Source organism: Eulemur rufifrons, chromosome 2, assembly GCF_041146395.1.
Source record: "Eulemur rufifrons isolate Redbay chromosome 2, OSU_ERuf_1, whole genome shotgun sequence".
Lineage (NCBI taxonomy): Eukaryota > Metazoa > Chordata > Mammalia > Primates > Lemuridae > Eulemur > Eulemur rufifrons.
This window is the reverse complement of record NC_090984.1, coordinates 13,947,273-13,963,025: the sequence shown is the minus strand read 5'-3', so window position 1 is coordinate 13,963,025 and position 15,753 is coordinate 13,947,273. Positions and strand designations below refer to the sequence as shown.

General features: G+C 46.5%; 1 protein-coding gene across 1 annotated transcript in view; it reads left to right on the top strand.

The window, feature by feature from the left end:
• Positions 1 to 3,584: 3,584 nt before the first annotated feature.
• The window catches only part of MUC16 (mucin 16, cell surface associated), a 154,893-nt gene continuing 142,724 nt past the window's right edge, over positions 3,585 to 15,753 (top strand). Inside the window, 1 exon segment of the mRNA XM_069491483.1 lies at positions 3,585 to 3,666. Within this exon segment, the coding sequence (XP_069347584.1) occupies positions 3,585 to 3,666 (82 nt within the window).

The following is a 15,753-nucleotide window of genomic DNA, read 5'->3' as shown; positions in this document are numbered from 1 at the left end:
GGCATTGCACCTCACCCACTTCAGCTCTCTAGAATGAGTGTCATAATCAAGTTCTGCCCTGGGGAACCAGCCTGGTCCTCCACGGCCCTGGAACTTACTGCCCATGTGACCAGGAACTCTGAGCCTCAGTTTCCTGACATGCAAATGAGCTTGCACTGGGCTCTGCCTTCCTGGCCATGTGGTGAGAAGTCAAACTGTATTTCCAGCAATAAGGGCGGGAAGGGAAGAGTTCGAGGCTTCTTGGCTTGCTCTTGCTTTTGGTTTTTAAAACACATCCACAGAGCGGGCGCGGTGGCTCACACCTGTAATCCCAGCACTCTGGGAGGCTGAGGCGGGAGGAGCACTTGAGGCCAGGAGTTTGAGACCAGCCTGAGCAAGATTGAGACTCCATCTCTACTAAAAATAGAAAAATTAACCGGGCACACCTGTAGTACCAGCTACTTGGGAAGCTGAGGCTGGAAGGTCTCTTGGGTTCAGGAGTTTGAGGTTGCTGTGAGCTGTGATGATGCCACTGCACCCTAGAAAGGGCAACAGAGCGAGACCCTGTCTCAAGAAAAAATGAAAAACACACCAACAGACCAGGCCTACTATGTGCCAGGGAATCCTGACTGCTTTACACAGCACCCCTTTACAAGGTAGATTCTTTCTGACCCTCATTGGCAGGTGAGGAGACCTGAGGCTCAGAGAGGTTGATTAACTTGGCAGAGGTCACCCAGCCAGCAGCTGACCAAGTCATCCAACTCTGTCACTGGCTTCAGAAACCGTACTCTGAACCACTGGGCTTATCTGGGACCTTCTGTGTGTGGCAAATACATCAGAATATGAGGAGACAGACCCAAACCCTGAGAATCCATTTCCCCTTAGCCTGACCCTGGGGTCCTGGCTTCTTGCAGACAGACCAGATATTTACACCAGCAGCAGCTAAAGCAGCACCAGGCCCCCTCCACCACCACTCCCAGGACATTTTCCTTGGTCACGTGGGAGAAGAGATGGAATGGCAGCTTAAGAACAATGGCACAGCTCAGTTACTAAAGCCACTTCCGGGCAGGGCTGTGTTTCCCAGGCAGGAGGGGAGCTGCAGCATTACCAGTGGCCTCGAGGGGGCTCGAGGAAGACCCAGGAGCCAAGATCTCTGCTCAGATCCTCTGGGCTGAGGGCCTGGTTTTCCTAAAAAAAAAAAAAAAAAAAATCAATCCATGCTGAGAGACACCAGCCACCCCTGCCCGTGCCTGGCCAAGACATTCAACTTTTATTTGTCGATCGTGTCTCAATAAAGCTGGGGGTGGGGGGTGGAGAACTGCAGACAGCAACAGAAGAGCATTCGACTATGCCAACCCTGCCTGCAAAGTCTTGTTTTCCAGCTAAGAACCAGATTTTGTCCTTGGGGTCATGAGACACCACGGAAGGCTTTTAAGTTGGGCCAAGTGGCCAGGTACAAAGTTGCGTAGGGATGGACTGAGGGGAAGGGCACGGGGCTGTCACCAGCCCTTCAGGCCAACGGAACTCCCTTCCTAGAGGCCTCCTCCTCTCTCCTGCCGCAGGTGCAAGGATGCAGTTTGAGGTGGCTGTCCCTCTGCAAGCCATGTTCCTAGCGTCTGTTTCCTTCCCTCTGTTCTCCCCACTGGGACTCAAATTAGGTTTCTCTGAATCACTCAGGTGGCTCCCTGATCAGCCCCTTTTGCTGTGAGTATCTCTCTTTCCACGCCTTTCTTCCCAAAGCCATCAGAGGCTTTTTCTAGAATTCCAACCTCACTCTGCTATTGCTTCATTTAAAACTCCCTAGCACCTGTCCAGTCTTCAGGGCAAAGGGCAATTCTTCTGCCTGGGCTACTGGCTCATTCCAGCCCTGACCCTCGTTGGCTGTGCACAACCCAGGGCAGGCCATTTAACCTCCCTGTGCCTCAGTTTGCCTCCTCTGAAAAGTGGGAACAACTGGCTACCTCAAACGTGATCCTTGGACCAGCAGAATACCTGGGAGCTTGTCAGAAATGTAGATTCTCCTGAGCCAAGTGGCTCACACCTGTAGTCCCAGCACTTTGGGAGCCCGAGGCAGGAGGATCACTTGAGGCTGGGACTTTGAGACTAGCCTGGACAATATAGCAAGACTCCATCTCTTAAAAAATAGATAAATAAGAAAAAATTGCCTGGATGAGGTGGCACACATCTGTAGTGCCAGCTGCTCAGGAGTCTGAGGCAGGAGGATCGCTTGAGCCCAAGAGTTCGAGGCTACAGTGAGCTATGATGACACCACTGCACTCCAACCTGGGCAACAGAGTGAGACCCTGTCTCAAAAAAAAAAAGCGATTGCAAGATCTGCCCCTGACCTATTGAATCAAAACCTGCACTTCAACAAGATCCTCAGGTGATGCGTATGCACGTCAAGTTTGAGAAACCCTGGTCTACACAACAGGTTCTGGTGAGGGTTAAAGGAAGAACAATATCATGTCAAAGGTTTTCCCTTAAACACCTTCATTGGTGCCTCTGTCTACTCCCATAACACGGGACTCATCACATTTTCTGAACAATTATTTCTGAACTGTTTATTTCAGTGTTTAACAAATGCTTCTCTGTGGTGCTTATTATAGCACGACGGACTCTTCTAAGGGTTTTAGGAATAGCCTCACTGCAACTCTAGAAGGTAGATACTATTATTATGCCCATTTTACTGAGGAGGAAACAGGTTTAAAAAGGTTGAGCTGCCTAGGAGCGCACAGGGCCCCCACACCCCTCTGCTGTGTGCCAGCAGGAAGGTGGCCAAGGACAGTGACTCTGTGCTCTTTCTGTGTTCAAACTAGCTGTGTGACTTTGGGCAACGTACTTGACCTCTCTGTTCTTAAAAACAATCCCAGGTCAAACAGGTTTGGAAAACACCTGTTTTAATGGGTTCACTCACTTGTGAAGTTTGAACATACATTCCGAGCCTCTAGGAGGAGGCCCTGGGATTTCCCGAAGGTGTTGCCTCCCTTTCTTTCTTCGAAGGGAACATTTCTCAGGACTCATGATCTGGGCAGAGCTGACTCATTCTTTAGGCACAGAAGGTACAGTGCCTGGGCCCCCCAGTACTTTTAGGGGCTCACAAAAAATGTTTTCATTTCTTTTAAAACCAGAAGGAAAAAACTAATCGAGCCTTGATTACATTTACTTTTACACCAAAACAGTTGAAAAAGAAAATATATATATACGTTTTTACAATTTTTTAATGGGGAAATTGCAAAAGTGTCCGTGGCCCGCCAAAGTCACAGTGCATCTCTGGGTCTGGGAGGCTTTTCCTGACACCCCCAGCTGAGCCTGGCAGCCGAACCCCATCCCCTCCAACGCCCACGGGTCCCTGTCTTCCTGGGAACCCAGGCAGGCTGAACCAAGGGCCGGGAGAGCCAATCTGGGCCTGGGAACAGGCAAAAGCACCCTTCCCAGCCCCGCCCGGCCTCTGAGGGATTAGGCCAACCCGGTGCATTTGATACCTGCAGGATCTCAGTCACCTGGCCGGGAGGCCGCGGGGAGGGGTTGCTGGACACGTCTGCGGGCTCCGCTGGGGGGCTGAACCGAGGAAAAGGAGTGGCCCCCAAGCCCTCCTGATGCCGTGAATGGCTGGCCCGCGGCAGGGTCCCCCTGGAGGCCGGCGGTGGTTTCTGGTGCTGTTGACCCTGCCATACCTGCTGCCGACAGGTAAGGGTCCCCTGCCAGTGCAGATCTTCCTGGGAGGAAGGAAAAGGAGTGTACAGCCTTGGACAACCTTGAGTGCCAACCCCGCTGCATCTCCCCTTTGCAGCTTGGGTCCCCACCCAACTGTCACTTCTTCCGTGTCCCCAAACACAGCACCCCAAAGAGCCCACCCTCCTGTGTCCCTTTTTCTCTGGTTTTACACCCTTTGTCACCACTGAGCATCACATTTGATCTTCCCCTCTAGCCTGTGCGCCCGGTGAGTGTGGGGGACCTGGTTTTATATTTGCTGATGTGTCCCCAGCAGCATCTAGAACAAAGCTTCACACACGGGGGACGAGGGGGGCTCACTAAATATTTATCTTGTAATCCACATCCAGGCTGGCTGGCAGGTGGGAAGCGTGGGCCCCGAAGGCTCGAGTTCGGAGCTTAAATGCCATCTTTTAACTCTCACTGGCTGTGACTCCCTAGGCCGCTGACTTGGTGTGTCTGAGGCTCAGTTTTCCCCATCTGTTAAATGGTATGATAGTAATAACAGCACTGAGCTCTCAGGGCACTCTGAGAGGATTTGATGGGATCTCATAGGTCATGCCTGGCACAGTGACAGCTTCAGGGAGCGAGTGACCACTGCTCTTATGAAGTGGGAAGAGCATAGGAGGTTTGAACATCATGGAAGGGACCTTCTCTCTCTCTGTGACATCCAGAAGAAACCTCATTTTCCCATACAGGCTTGAGGGGAGGTGACGTGTAGGATTTAGGATCCCACAGGGAGCCTAGGGATATCGCCTGGTCTGTTGGCCCCATTTCATTGAGGAGAAAACTGAGGCTGAAGGGTTCGGGATTTGCCCAAGGTCATGCAGTGGGAGAAACGGGGCCAGGTCCCAGTTTCTTCTAGATTAACTAGGTCCTGCATTTTTCCTGCCTCCCCTGGGAGGGTCATTCGGTCCCTCCATGGGCATTTATTTGTAGAGCCCCTGCTAGCTTTTAGGGCTTCCAAGGGAACACAGTTGTAAAAGTAGAGGCACAACTGAAGACAGGAGGGAGGTGGAGATTGTTTCCTGGGACTGCTGTAACAATGTATCGTGGACTGCAGGGGCTTCCACCACAGAAATGCATCATCTTACAGTTCTAGAGGCTGCAAGTGGGTCATCAAAGTGTTGGCAGGTTTGGTTCTTTTGAGGCTACAGGGGAGAATCTGTCTCAGGCCTCTCTCTGCAGTGTCTGGTGGTTTGCTGGCAATCTGTGGTGCTCCTTGGCTTGTAGAAGCATCACCCCGATATCTGCCTTTATATTCTTGCTGTGTCGTCCCTGTGCGCATGTCTGTGTCCAAATTTCCCTTTTTACTCCAGGAAGGAGAGGGGCTGAGGAAGGTAGCGGGAAGGGGTTTGGAGAGAGGTTGATCAAAAGATACATAATTGCAGTTAGATAGGAGAAATAAATCCAAGAGCTCTTTTGTGTAGTAAGGTGACTACAGCTAATGACGATTTATCGTAGTCTTGAAAAATGCAAAGAGAGCGGATGTTAAATGCCCTCATCACGGAAATTATAACTATGTGAGGTAATGCAATTGCTAATTAGCTGGATGTCACTATCCCAAAATGTATATATACTTTAAAACATCATGTTGTACATGAGAAATATATGTAATGTGATCTGCCAACTTTTAAACAAAGTAAATAAATGAATCCATGCAGGTATGAGAAGTTACCCACCCCCCAAAAAAACACAAATTTCCCCTTTTTATGAGGACATCTGTTATGTTGGATGGGAGCCCAGCCCACTCCAGGGTGACCCCCTCTTAACTAATTATACCTGTAAGGACTCTATTTCCAAGTAAGGCCACACTTTCAGAGATACGGTGTCAGGACTTCAATGCGATCGTGTGTCACATAATGACATTTTGGTCAATGACTGTCATACATTTACAAGGGTTATCACTGAGATTATAATAACCACATTTTTTTTTCCTGCACCTTTTCTATATTTAGATATGTTTAGATACATAAACACTTACCATGGTGTGACAGTTATCTGCAGTATTTGGTTCAGGAACGTGCTGTCCAGGTCTGTAGCCCAGGAGCAATCGTCTATGCCACAGAGCCTGGGTGTGTAGCAGGCTATACCGTCCAGGCATGTGTACGTACATTCTGGGACGTTCACACGGTGACAAAATCGTGCGACGACACGTTTCTCAGAATGCATCCCGTTGTTCAGTGAGGACTGACTGTGTGTAAAATCTGGGGGAAAGAATTCAACTCCTAAGGGAAGTGTTGGAAAAGAAAGGAAAGATGGTTGAGCGATGCTGGGGGATGGGTTGGGAGGTGACCCTCCCCCAAGGTGAGGTTTCAGGTGAGACTTGGAGGAGACACCACTGCGAGGGGTGGGGGTATTTTATTTTATTTTGTTATTTTTTTTAAAGAATGTATAGAAATTTATTGAAAGTTTCTCAGGGATGAGGAGGAGGGCATAAACACTCTATATTACAACAAAAACTTTATTTTGGGATATTCTCTCTCACCCCAAAATTCTACTTATATATAGTGGCCCCAAATCTTTTTTAATAAAAAATCTGAAAACTTCCATCTTTCTCCTTACCACCCCTCCCCTCTCATCCTGGGCCTCAGTTCTTGCCCTCTGTGTCCCTTTATTCCTTTATGTAGAAGTAATCTTGTCCTGTAATAGACTTTTTTCTGTCATTCTCGATGTTTGGGTGGAGAAGGGGAGAGAAAGGCACAAGGAACGGAGGACAAAGATGCATTGAGGAAGATTTATCTGATAATATTTGCACGATATTTTAGAAAAAAACGTTGTGCTTTTGAGACCAGCCTGGGCAACATAGTGTTAACAGAAAATGAGCCAAACTCTGTAAAATAATTTTAAAGAGGTTTATTCTGAGTCAAATTTGAGGACCATGACCCAGAGTCATGCCCAAGAAGCCTTGAGCACGTGGACTCCGTGTGGCTGGGTTACAGTTTGGTTTTATACATTTCAGGGAGACAGGGGTTACAGGTAAAGTCATAAATCAATACGTGGGAAAGGTGGGACATCTGGAAGCTGGGGCTTACAGGTTATAGGTGGGTTTAAAGATTCTTTGACTTGTAATTGGTTAAAGACTTGAAGCTTTGTCTAAAGGCTTGGAAGGTTTTAAGATAAGGAGTTGTCAGCCAGAGACAAGCCACTGGACATAGATTTGGTGTGTAAATTGAGGACCTGCAGGTTTGTCTTGCATACCCTTTGGTCTGTTAATGGGTTACAAAGGATGTCCCCAAGAAGGGAGGGGGCATGATGAGGCATGCCCTGCCTCCCTCTTTGTGACAGGCAATTTAGTTTTAGGATATCCTCTTGGCCAAGAGGGGGTCCATTCAGTCAGCTGGTGGAGAGGAGACCCTTAAGATTTTGTTTTAGTTCACAACTCAAAGGGCAGATAAAAAGGAGAGAAACAGTGTTAACAAACATGATCTGGTCTGCCTTTGAGGAACTGCAATCTCGAAAACTGAGTTTAACTTTAAGCCAGCCAGGCTGACTCAGTTCTCTGCAGCCCCTGGGGAAGGCACGGCCCCTGGCTCAAAGCCAGAGAATTACCATGGTAAAGCCTCTGTTTGTTCCAACTCACATTTTTGCTCCCCTCCAATTTGTAAAGGAAAAAAAAAATTACTCCAGGCAGGGCAAGCCCCACCCACCCGCCAGCCCCCACCCCAGGTCCACACAGTTTTATTGTCCACACCCCGCCCAGGGCTGCTTCCTTGGTCTGGAAGCAGGAAATGGTCTGGAGGCTTCCTCTGCGGGCTGAGCCTCCTGGTGGGTCTTGTTTGTCGAGGATTAGCAAGTGTCAAAACTGCTGGGCTCAAGCCTCGCCAGGCCTGCCTGCTGGGAAGGTATTTAAATACTCCAGGCTTAATAGGAGATCTTAATGCACAGCCAGGACTGAGAACCATTCATTTAAGTCAGATGTTTCCATGGGATGGCATAGGGCCCCATTCAAGTTCAAGGATGTGTTTGTTTTGCTGCACGACTTAAACATATTTGCGTTCCTTGTCAATATTTAAAGATCTCGGAGTTCACAAAAGTTTCAGGTTTCCAACTTCTTTTAACAAAGCTGGAACATCCAGCCACCCTGGGCCCGTGTTCCAGCAGAAGCGGAATAGCAGCTGGCCCTTCAGTTTGCCCCTGTCCTCACTGCTCCCTGTTGCCTCCCATGCAATTGCCTTCACCCTCATAGCTGTGCTGCTTGCTGTGTCTTCTTGGAATAAAGTTTAGCGGAAGGTGAAATATTGGCCGAGAGTTGGCATCTGCAAGTCAAGTGGGAAATAAGAGGCCATCCTCTCATAGTCCCTGAAGCACAGGAAGAGGTATTTCTTAATGGAAGTTGAGATTATTTCTCTGCATCTGCTGTACCAAGAATGCTTTTCTTACAGCTTTTAGGCATGGACATTTGTATGTCTGAAGGTAAAGCGTGATGATTAGAAGAAAGGGATCCTTAATACAATAGCCGCTAGACACATGTGGCTAATATAAATTTAAATTAATGAAAATTAAACAAAAATTAAGTTCTTCAGCCATAATACAGAGTGCTATGGGTACAGCTGTAGCAGCTGCACTCCAATAACTCAATAGCTGTGTGCAGCTCTTGGCTACCATATTGGATGGTACCAACTACATCCATGGCTGCAGACACGTCCAGTGGTCCATTGGTCATGGATGACTGACAGCAAGGTTTCCAGGTTCGAAACTCTGCTTTGTCATTCACTAGTGACGTGGCCTTGGTGGATTATTCTACTTCTCCTCACCTCAGTTTCTTCATCTGCAAATCAAAGGGCTGTTGTGAGAATTCTATGGCTTAATATATGTAGAGGTTTCAGAAAGGTGCCTGGCACATAGTAAAGGTTTGTTAACATTATAATAAGCCCTTAATATTTATTTCATATTATTCACACTATTATGTATTCCTATAATTATATTATTGATATTAATAATATAGCATGGATTAACATCTATTACTAACATTAATATTATTATGTAGTTTATGACAATATGATTATTATTATTTCTACACCTCCCTCTTTTAGATGAATTGCCCATTACCTTTTTTTTCTTTTTTCTTGAGACAGGGCCTCGCTCAGTCACCGGGGCTAGAGTGCAGTGGCGTCATCATGGCTCCCTGCAGCCTCAAACTCCTGGGCTCAAGCAATCCTCCTGCCTCAGCCTCTTGAGTAGCTGCGACTACAGGTGCATGCCATGACGCCCAGCTAATTTTGCTATTTCTTTTGTAGAGACGGCATCTCGCTCTTGCTCAGGCTGGTCTCAAACTCCTGAGCTCGATCAATCCTCCCTCCTCAGCCTCCCAGAGTGCTGGGATGACAGGCGTGAGCCACCGCGCCCAGCCTGCCATGACCTTTAGTCCTCATTCCATGCAGTCATGTGCTATATATGATGTTTCTGTTAACAACGGACCACGTATGTAGGACAGTGGTCCCATGAGATTATAATACCATATTTTTACGATCCCTTTTCCACGTTTAGATCTGTCAGATACACAAATGCGTACCACTGTGCTACAATTACCTGCAGCTGCAGTGTAGTAGCTTGCCCAGGTTTGCAGCCTGGGAGCCACAGACCACACCACACAGCCTGGGTGCGTGGCAGGCTGCGGCACCCGAACGCTATGGTGCTCACACTCGCACGACAAGATCACCAGGTCACACATTTCTCAGCCCTCTTCCCCATCATTAAGGGACGCATGACTTGTATCTATCAGATACACATTGTTCACTCCATACCGTACAAGGGCAAACTGAAGTTCGGAGAGGTTTTGTCCCTCACTAAAGGTCAACAGCTTTCAAGAAATGAAACTGAAACTGCCCTTTATAAAATTAATGAAAGGCCGCAAGCTGGGAACTGTGGTAGGGGAAATATATATGCACCCTGCCACTGTCCCCTGGCTTGCTTTCCTGTAAGTGCTTACGACTCAGGAGTCACACAGCAAATGGTGACAAAGATTGACTTTCTTCATTGCTCCCGTAGATAACGTCACCCTGTGAAACCTAAGGCTAGTTTTTGAGATATCTTCCAGGCCCCGCATTGCAGTGGATCGGCTGACCCACCGAGACCAGTGGCCCACACCAAGGAACTAACTCAACTGGTCTTGCCGCCCCCACCCAGGACTGACTCAGCACAAGAAGGCAATTTCTACACCCCTGTGGCTCCACCCCGAGCCCAGCCAAGCAGCAGACCCCACTGCCTAGCCCTTTGCCTGCCAAACGATCTTTAAAAACCCTTTCTCCCAAATTCTTGGGGAGATGGATTTGAGAACTTCCTCCCTCCTCCTCGTAAGGTGCCTGCGATATTAAACGGTTTCTCTGCTGTAACCCCTGCTGTCCCCATGTATTGACTTCCTCTTGAACCTGCTAAGGCGGTAACAATACTAGGAGATGGTCAAAGGTTGTTAGACTCCAACGCCCATGGGCATGAGCTCTCTTGAGGCAGAAACACATGCAAAGGCCCTGGGGTGGACACTGCTGGGTGTGTCCGGCATGTGATGCATTGGTCAGTTTTGCTGGAATGCAGGGTATGTAGAAGGGAGATACGTGACAGGGAGGGCTGAAAATTAATGCCAGAAGAGTGGGTAGGGGCCAGCCAGACATTGAGCAACAGCTTGAGGATTCACAGCTATATTTAGGGAGCAACAGAGTACTCTACAAGAGCATCTGATCTGAGACAACCAACCCCTTATTCCTCCTCCTTCTAAACATCTCACTCAGAGAAATCCTTAAAGGTTCGTTTGAGGATTAATAAACGTGTTCATATGTGCAGAAGGGCTTAGATCAGGAACTGCCAAGTTAGTGCCTGAAAACAGCTGTTGTTGGTGATGGTCACTGAGTTGTGATCATTAACATCTCTGTCTTCACAGAGGTGACAAGACCAACTCTAGTTTCAGGAGACCGGGTGAGGGGAGAGTGGTGAAAGGTGCCTTATGTTAGGAAGAGGCTGAGACATAAAACCTTTGAAGGGGGCAAGGGCCCTTGTGTCTAAGAAATCCTGTAATGTTTGAGAAGGTAGAAACGTCTTCCCCTGGTGGAAAAAAATCATGTAAAGGGTAGAGAGAGTATGAAAGGAATCTTGAATCTTCTGAAGTGCGTGTGACGTTATCTGTTTGCTTTCGTTGTTTTTAAAGAAAAGGGGACATGGTTTTCACAGTTCTCACAAGGAGTCTGTGATCTCTCCCTCAACAAAAGTCCAATAACCATTCATTCATTCATTAGTTCATTCAATAAATGTCTGTGGATGACTTATCATGTGGTACGGAGAGAATCATAGGTCAATAGAAGAGGTGAAGCTGGGTGCCGTGGCTCACACCTGTAGTCCCAGCACTTTGGGAGCCCGAGGTGAGAGGATCCGTTGAGCCCAGGAGTTTGAGACCAACCTGGGCAACATAGCAAGACCCCATTTCTAAAAAAAAATACAAAAACATATAAGAGGTAATACAACTATGATTATTAATGATTATATTAAGCATTACAATTCTTAGCCATATTTAGGTAAGAGTTATTATTGCAACAGCCCATTCTGCTGTTTATTTGATGTTTACATTGTAACATCACATGCTGAAAGCTTTGCATTAATAACCCCATTTAATCCTCTCAACAGCTCTGTGAGATCAGGTTTTCTTTTTTAAATCAACTTTATTGTGTATATTGGAGGTTTACAAAGTGATGTTATGGGATACATATAGATAGTAAAATGGTTACTATAGTGAAACAGATTAACACACCAATTTCTGTTTGCGTATGGTTTGTAGTTGAGGAAACCAAGTCTTAGAAGGATTAAGCAAATTGCCCAAGGAAATAAAGCCTGTAGGTGAAAGAGATCGGCCATGGGGAGTTAGATACTGGGGTGGCAGGGTTCACAGCCCCTCATCAGCAAGTTGATGGTGATTTTTCAATGGAAGGAGACAGGGTGAGGAGAATATTTGTGGTTAGCTAAGGCGAGGAGAAAGATTTGGGGTAAGGGAAAGAGAGAGGGCAGGAGACAGAGATTTGAGAAGAAGCTGTTTTCCATCACTTTTTCATTTCACATTTATTGAGCAACTATGACAGCAAGAGATTTAGTGGGGGACAGGGGGTTCAGGAGTGGGATGGGGGTAGTCCTTGAAGAGGTAATATCTGGGAAGAGGACTTAATGAAGTGAAGATGGGCTATTTAGATATTTAGTGGAAGGGTGTTCCAATCAGTGGGAACAGCATGTGCAAGGGCCCTGAGGCAAAAGTGAATTTGAGAAACAGCAAAAAATCAGAGAGAGAGAGAGTGTTAGTTTTATTATAAGGAAACGGCTCATGTGATTGGAGACTGAGAGGTCCCAAAACCTGCAGTAAGCAAGCTGGGGACCCAGGAAAATTGACGGTGTAAGTTCAAGTTCAAGGCAGAAGATTGATGCCCCAGCTCTAACAGCCAGGCAGGGGAAACTTATTATTCCTCAGCCTTTTTGTTCAGTTCAGGTCTTCAGTCGGTTGTGTGAGGTCCCCTCTGACTCTTGAGGGACCCACCTTACCACCCTTGTGACTTCTTCCAACTCTAATTACTTCCAGAGGCCCCACATCCAAGTATTATCCCATTGGGAGTTCAACATATAAATTTGGGGAGGACACAAGCATTCAGTGCCTAACACTGAAGCTGTGTTACAGCACTCTTGGAAGCTGGGCAGTGGCCTGGTTTTGTCCCCAGGGCCACACTCAGGGAGAGAGAGAGAGTTTCGTTTATTTGAAACTCAACCATCCAGAAACACAATTGTTCCACACCTTACTTTTTCTTCCGCCTGATGCCCACAAACATTTTCCTCTTGCTGTGTGATGAGGCTGCACATGAAGATTGGCATCCTCCCTGAATGAGAGTTTGTAGGGCAGAGGGAGACAAGTCCAAACGTGTCACTCAACTCCTGTCCGGTGTAGACAATCGAGGTGCAAGGGCTCCCTTGGGTAGGGGGAGGGGGAGTTTCTCTGATCTTCAGCTGGCCCCTCCTACAACGATGTATGAGGGACATGGCGGTCATGACACTCAGCCGTGTAACCTAGTGCCCAAGGGCACTGGCTTTAGAGCCACACGTTCTGGGTTCAAATCCTAGCTCCACTACTCATCAGCTGTGTTACACTGGGAAGTTAATTAGCCTCTCTGTGCCCCAAATTTCCTCCTCTGTAAAATGAGGAGAATTATAGTATAGCACTGTCCATTAGAAATACGATGTGAACCACATGCATAATTTTAATTTTTCTAATAGTCACAGTAAAAAAAAAAAAGTGAAAAGAAACAGGTGAAATTAGCCTTAATATTATTTTATTTAACTCAGTTTATCCAAAATATTATCATTTCAACTTGCAATCAAAATAAAAATTTATGGATGAGACACTTTACATACATTTTTTTTTTTTTCCCACATCAAGTCTTCAAAATCAGGTGCATATTTTCTTCTTACAACACATCTTGATTTGGGCTAATCACATTTTTTTTAAAATACTTGATCTTACAGTTGAACATGTAGATCCACATACCCAAGTTGTCCCAAACACACTGAAAACTTTTCCAATAATGGGATTTGAGAATCTGTTTTTGAACTTAAATCAATGAAAATAAAAAATTCAGTATTTTAATTGCACCAGCCACATTTCAAGTACGAACCACCACACCAGGCCCATCATTTTAAACAATCCCTCTGGTTGCTTGAGGACAGCATGGACTTGGGGTGGGAAGTCTGAAGGCCGGTATGGTGATCAAAGCCAGGAGTGGGGCGAAGCACAGTGGCATTGCCTTCGGCCCAAAGGTCCTTAAGCCAAAGAGGCATATTTTAGGGTGGCATAATCTGGTCTCCCACACACCTTTTTTTTTTTTTTCACAGAGCTAAGGGACAGGGGAGCGGTCCACCTCGTAGCACCCATATTGGGCTTGAAGTTGGTCAGGTATCCTCACTGGGCAGCCGGGTGTTTGATTCCGGACCTCAGGAAAGAGAAAGGGGTGAGCTGGAGTTACAGGTTTGCATGTGCCAAGCATATGGGAGGTCACTGAGGCCTTGTGATGACCAGGGAGAATATTTGGTGTACATGAGCTCAAAGGGCCAAGATCAAAATTCTTGCATTGTTTGCACCAGCTCACAAGAGACGTTTGGTTCAATGTTCAGGAAATTTTGCAGGCAGACCAATCAAAACACACTGCCATTATTAAAAATGATATGACATTATAATCAAATTGCATAAACAACAAAAGTAATACTCAAAAAACTCAAGGCCGGGCGAGGTGGCTCACGCCTGTAACCCTAGCATTCTGGGAGGCCAAGGCAGGAGGACCGCTTGAGCTCAAGAGTTCGAGGCCAGTCTGGGCCAAGAGCCAGACCCCATCTCTACAAAAAATAGGAAAAATAGCCAGGCATGGTGACACTCGCCTGTAATCCCAGCTACTCGGGAGGCTGAGGCAGGAGGATCGCTTGAGCCCAGGAGTTTGAGGTTGCAGTGAGCTATGATGATGCCACTGTACTCTACCCAAGGCGACAGAGCAAGACTCTGTCCAAAAAAAAAAGAAAAAGAAAACAAAAAACCTCATCACTTACTAATTATTTAAGGACATTTTTACTCTGTTAAGGTCACATAGATCAGGAGACTTGAGCCTCCCAGAAGAGGACTCTTCTGCTCCGTTTGAATGGTCATTATCTGAGTTCGAAGCAGAAAGAAAGAGTTTTCCAGGCTCTCATTTTGACCGTATTTTCTTCCCTCAGAGAACCGAAGTCTCAGTTGAAACATATAACACTAAAAATATCTTCCCTTGGTCACTCAGGAAGTAGGTACGGTGCACCAAAACTGCCCCAGGGGCTGAGCAGGGCTGGACTCCCCTCATCCTCAGTGAGTTTCTGGAGTTTAAGAAAAATCGACTCTTGTAGCAATTTGGAAATATGCATCACACTATTATTAACTGTGGTCACCATGCTGAGAAATAGATCACTAAAACTTATTCCCCATAAATATATACAATTATTATTTGTCAATTAAAAATATTAAAAAGGGCCGGGCGCGGTGGCTCACGCCTGTAATCCTAGCACTCTGGGAGGCCGAGGTGGGCGGATCGTTTGAGCTCAGGAGTTCGAGACCAGCCTGAGCAAGAGCGAGACCCCACCTCTACTAAAAATAGAAAGAAATTATATGGACAGCTAAAAATATATATAGAAAAAATTAGCCGGGCATGGTGGCGCATGCCTGTAGTCCCAGCTACTCGGGAGGCTGAGACAGGAGGATCGCTTGAGCTCAGGAGTTTGAGGTTGCTGTGAGCTAGGCTGACGCCACGGCACTCACTCTAGCCTGGGCAACAGAGTGAGACTCTGTCTCAAAAAAAAAAAAATATATATATATATTAAAAAGTAAAAAATGAGGGAAAAAATTCCAAAAGCAAACAAAGAGGAAAAAAATTCACAATCACATTATCCAAGGTCAAGCAACTGTTGTTACTTTATGATGTATTTCTTTTGTGGATACTCAGGTCTTTCCAGTATTTGAGGGTGTTTTATTTTTCATATTTTACCAAAAAATTACATATTTATTATGACACCATAAAATCATTTTGCATTATTTTTTTTCCACTGACATTGATGACATAAGTTTTTAAATTTCTCATCAGAAATAGAATGTGTCTCTTTGAAATTAACAATGAGACGGCAAGATTGTCTCCTTTCTCTTCCCCTCCCAAAGGGTGAGCCTTGATTTGTTCCAGTTCCTCATCTCCTCCTTTCTTCTGAACAAGGGTAAATTCAGTCATGATCCAGAAGTGAAGGCAATAATTTTTTTTTTAGATAAGGTCTGGCTGTGTCACCCAGGCTGGAGTGCAGTGGTGTCATCATAGCTCACTGCAGCCTCGATCTCCTGGGCTCAAGTGATCCTCCTGCCTCAGCCTCCCAAGTAGCTGGGACTACAGGCACACGCCACCATGCCTGGCTGGTTTTTAAGTTTTTGCAGAGACGAGGTCTCACTATGCTGCCCAGGCTGATCTCAAACTCCTGGGCTCAGTCGATCCTCCTGCCTTGGCCTCCCAAAGTGCTGGGATTACAGGTATGAGCCACCATGTCCAG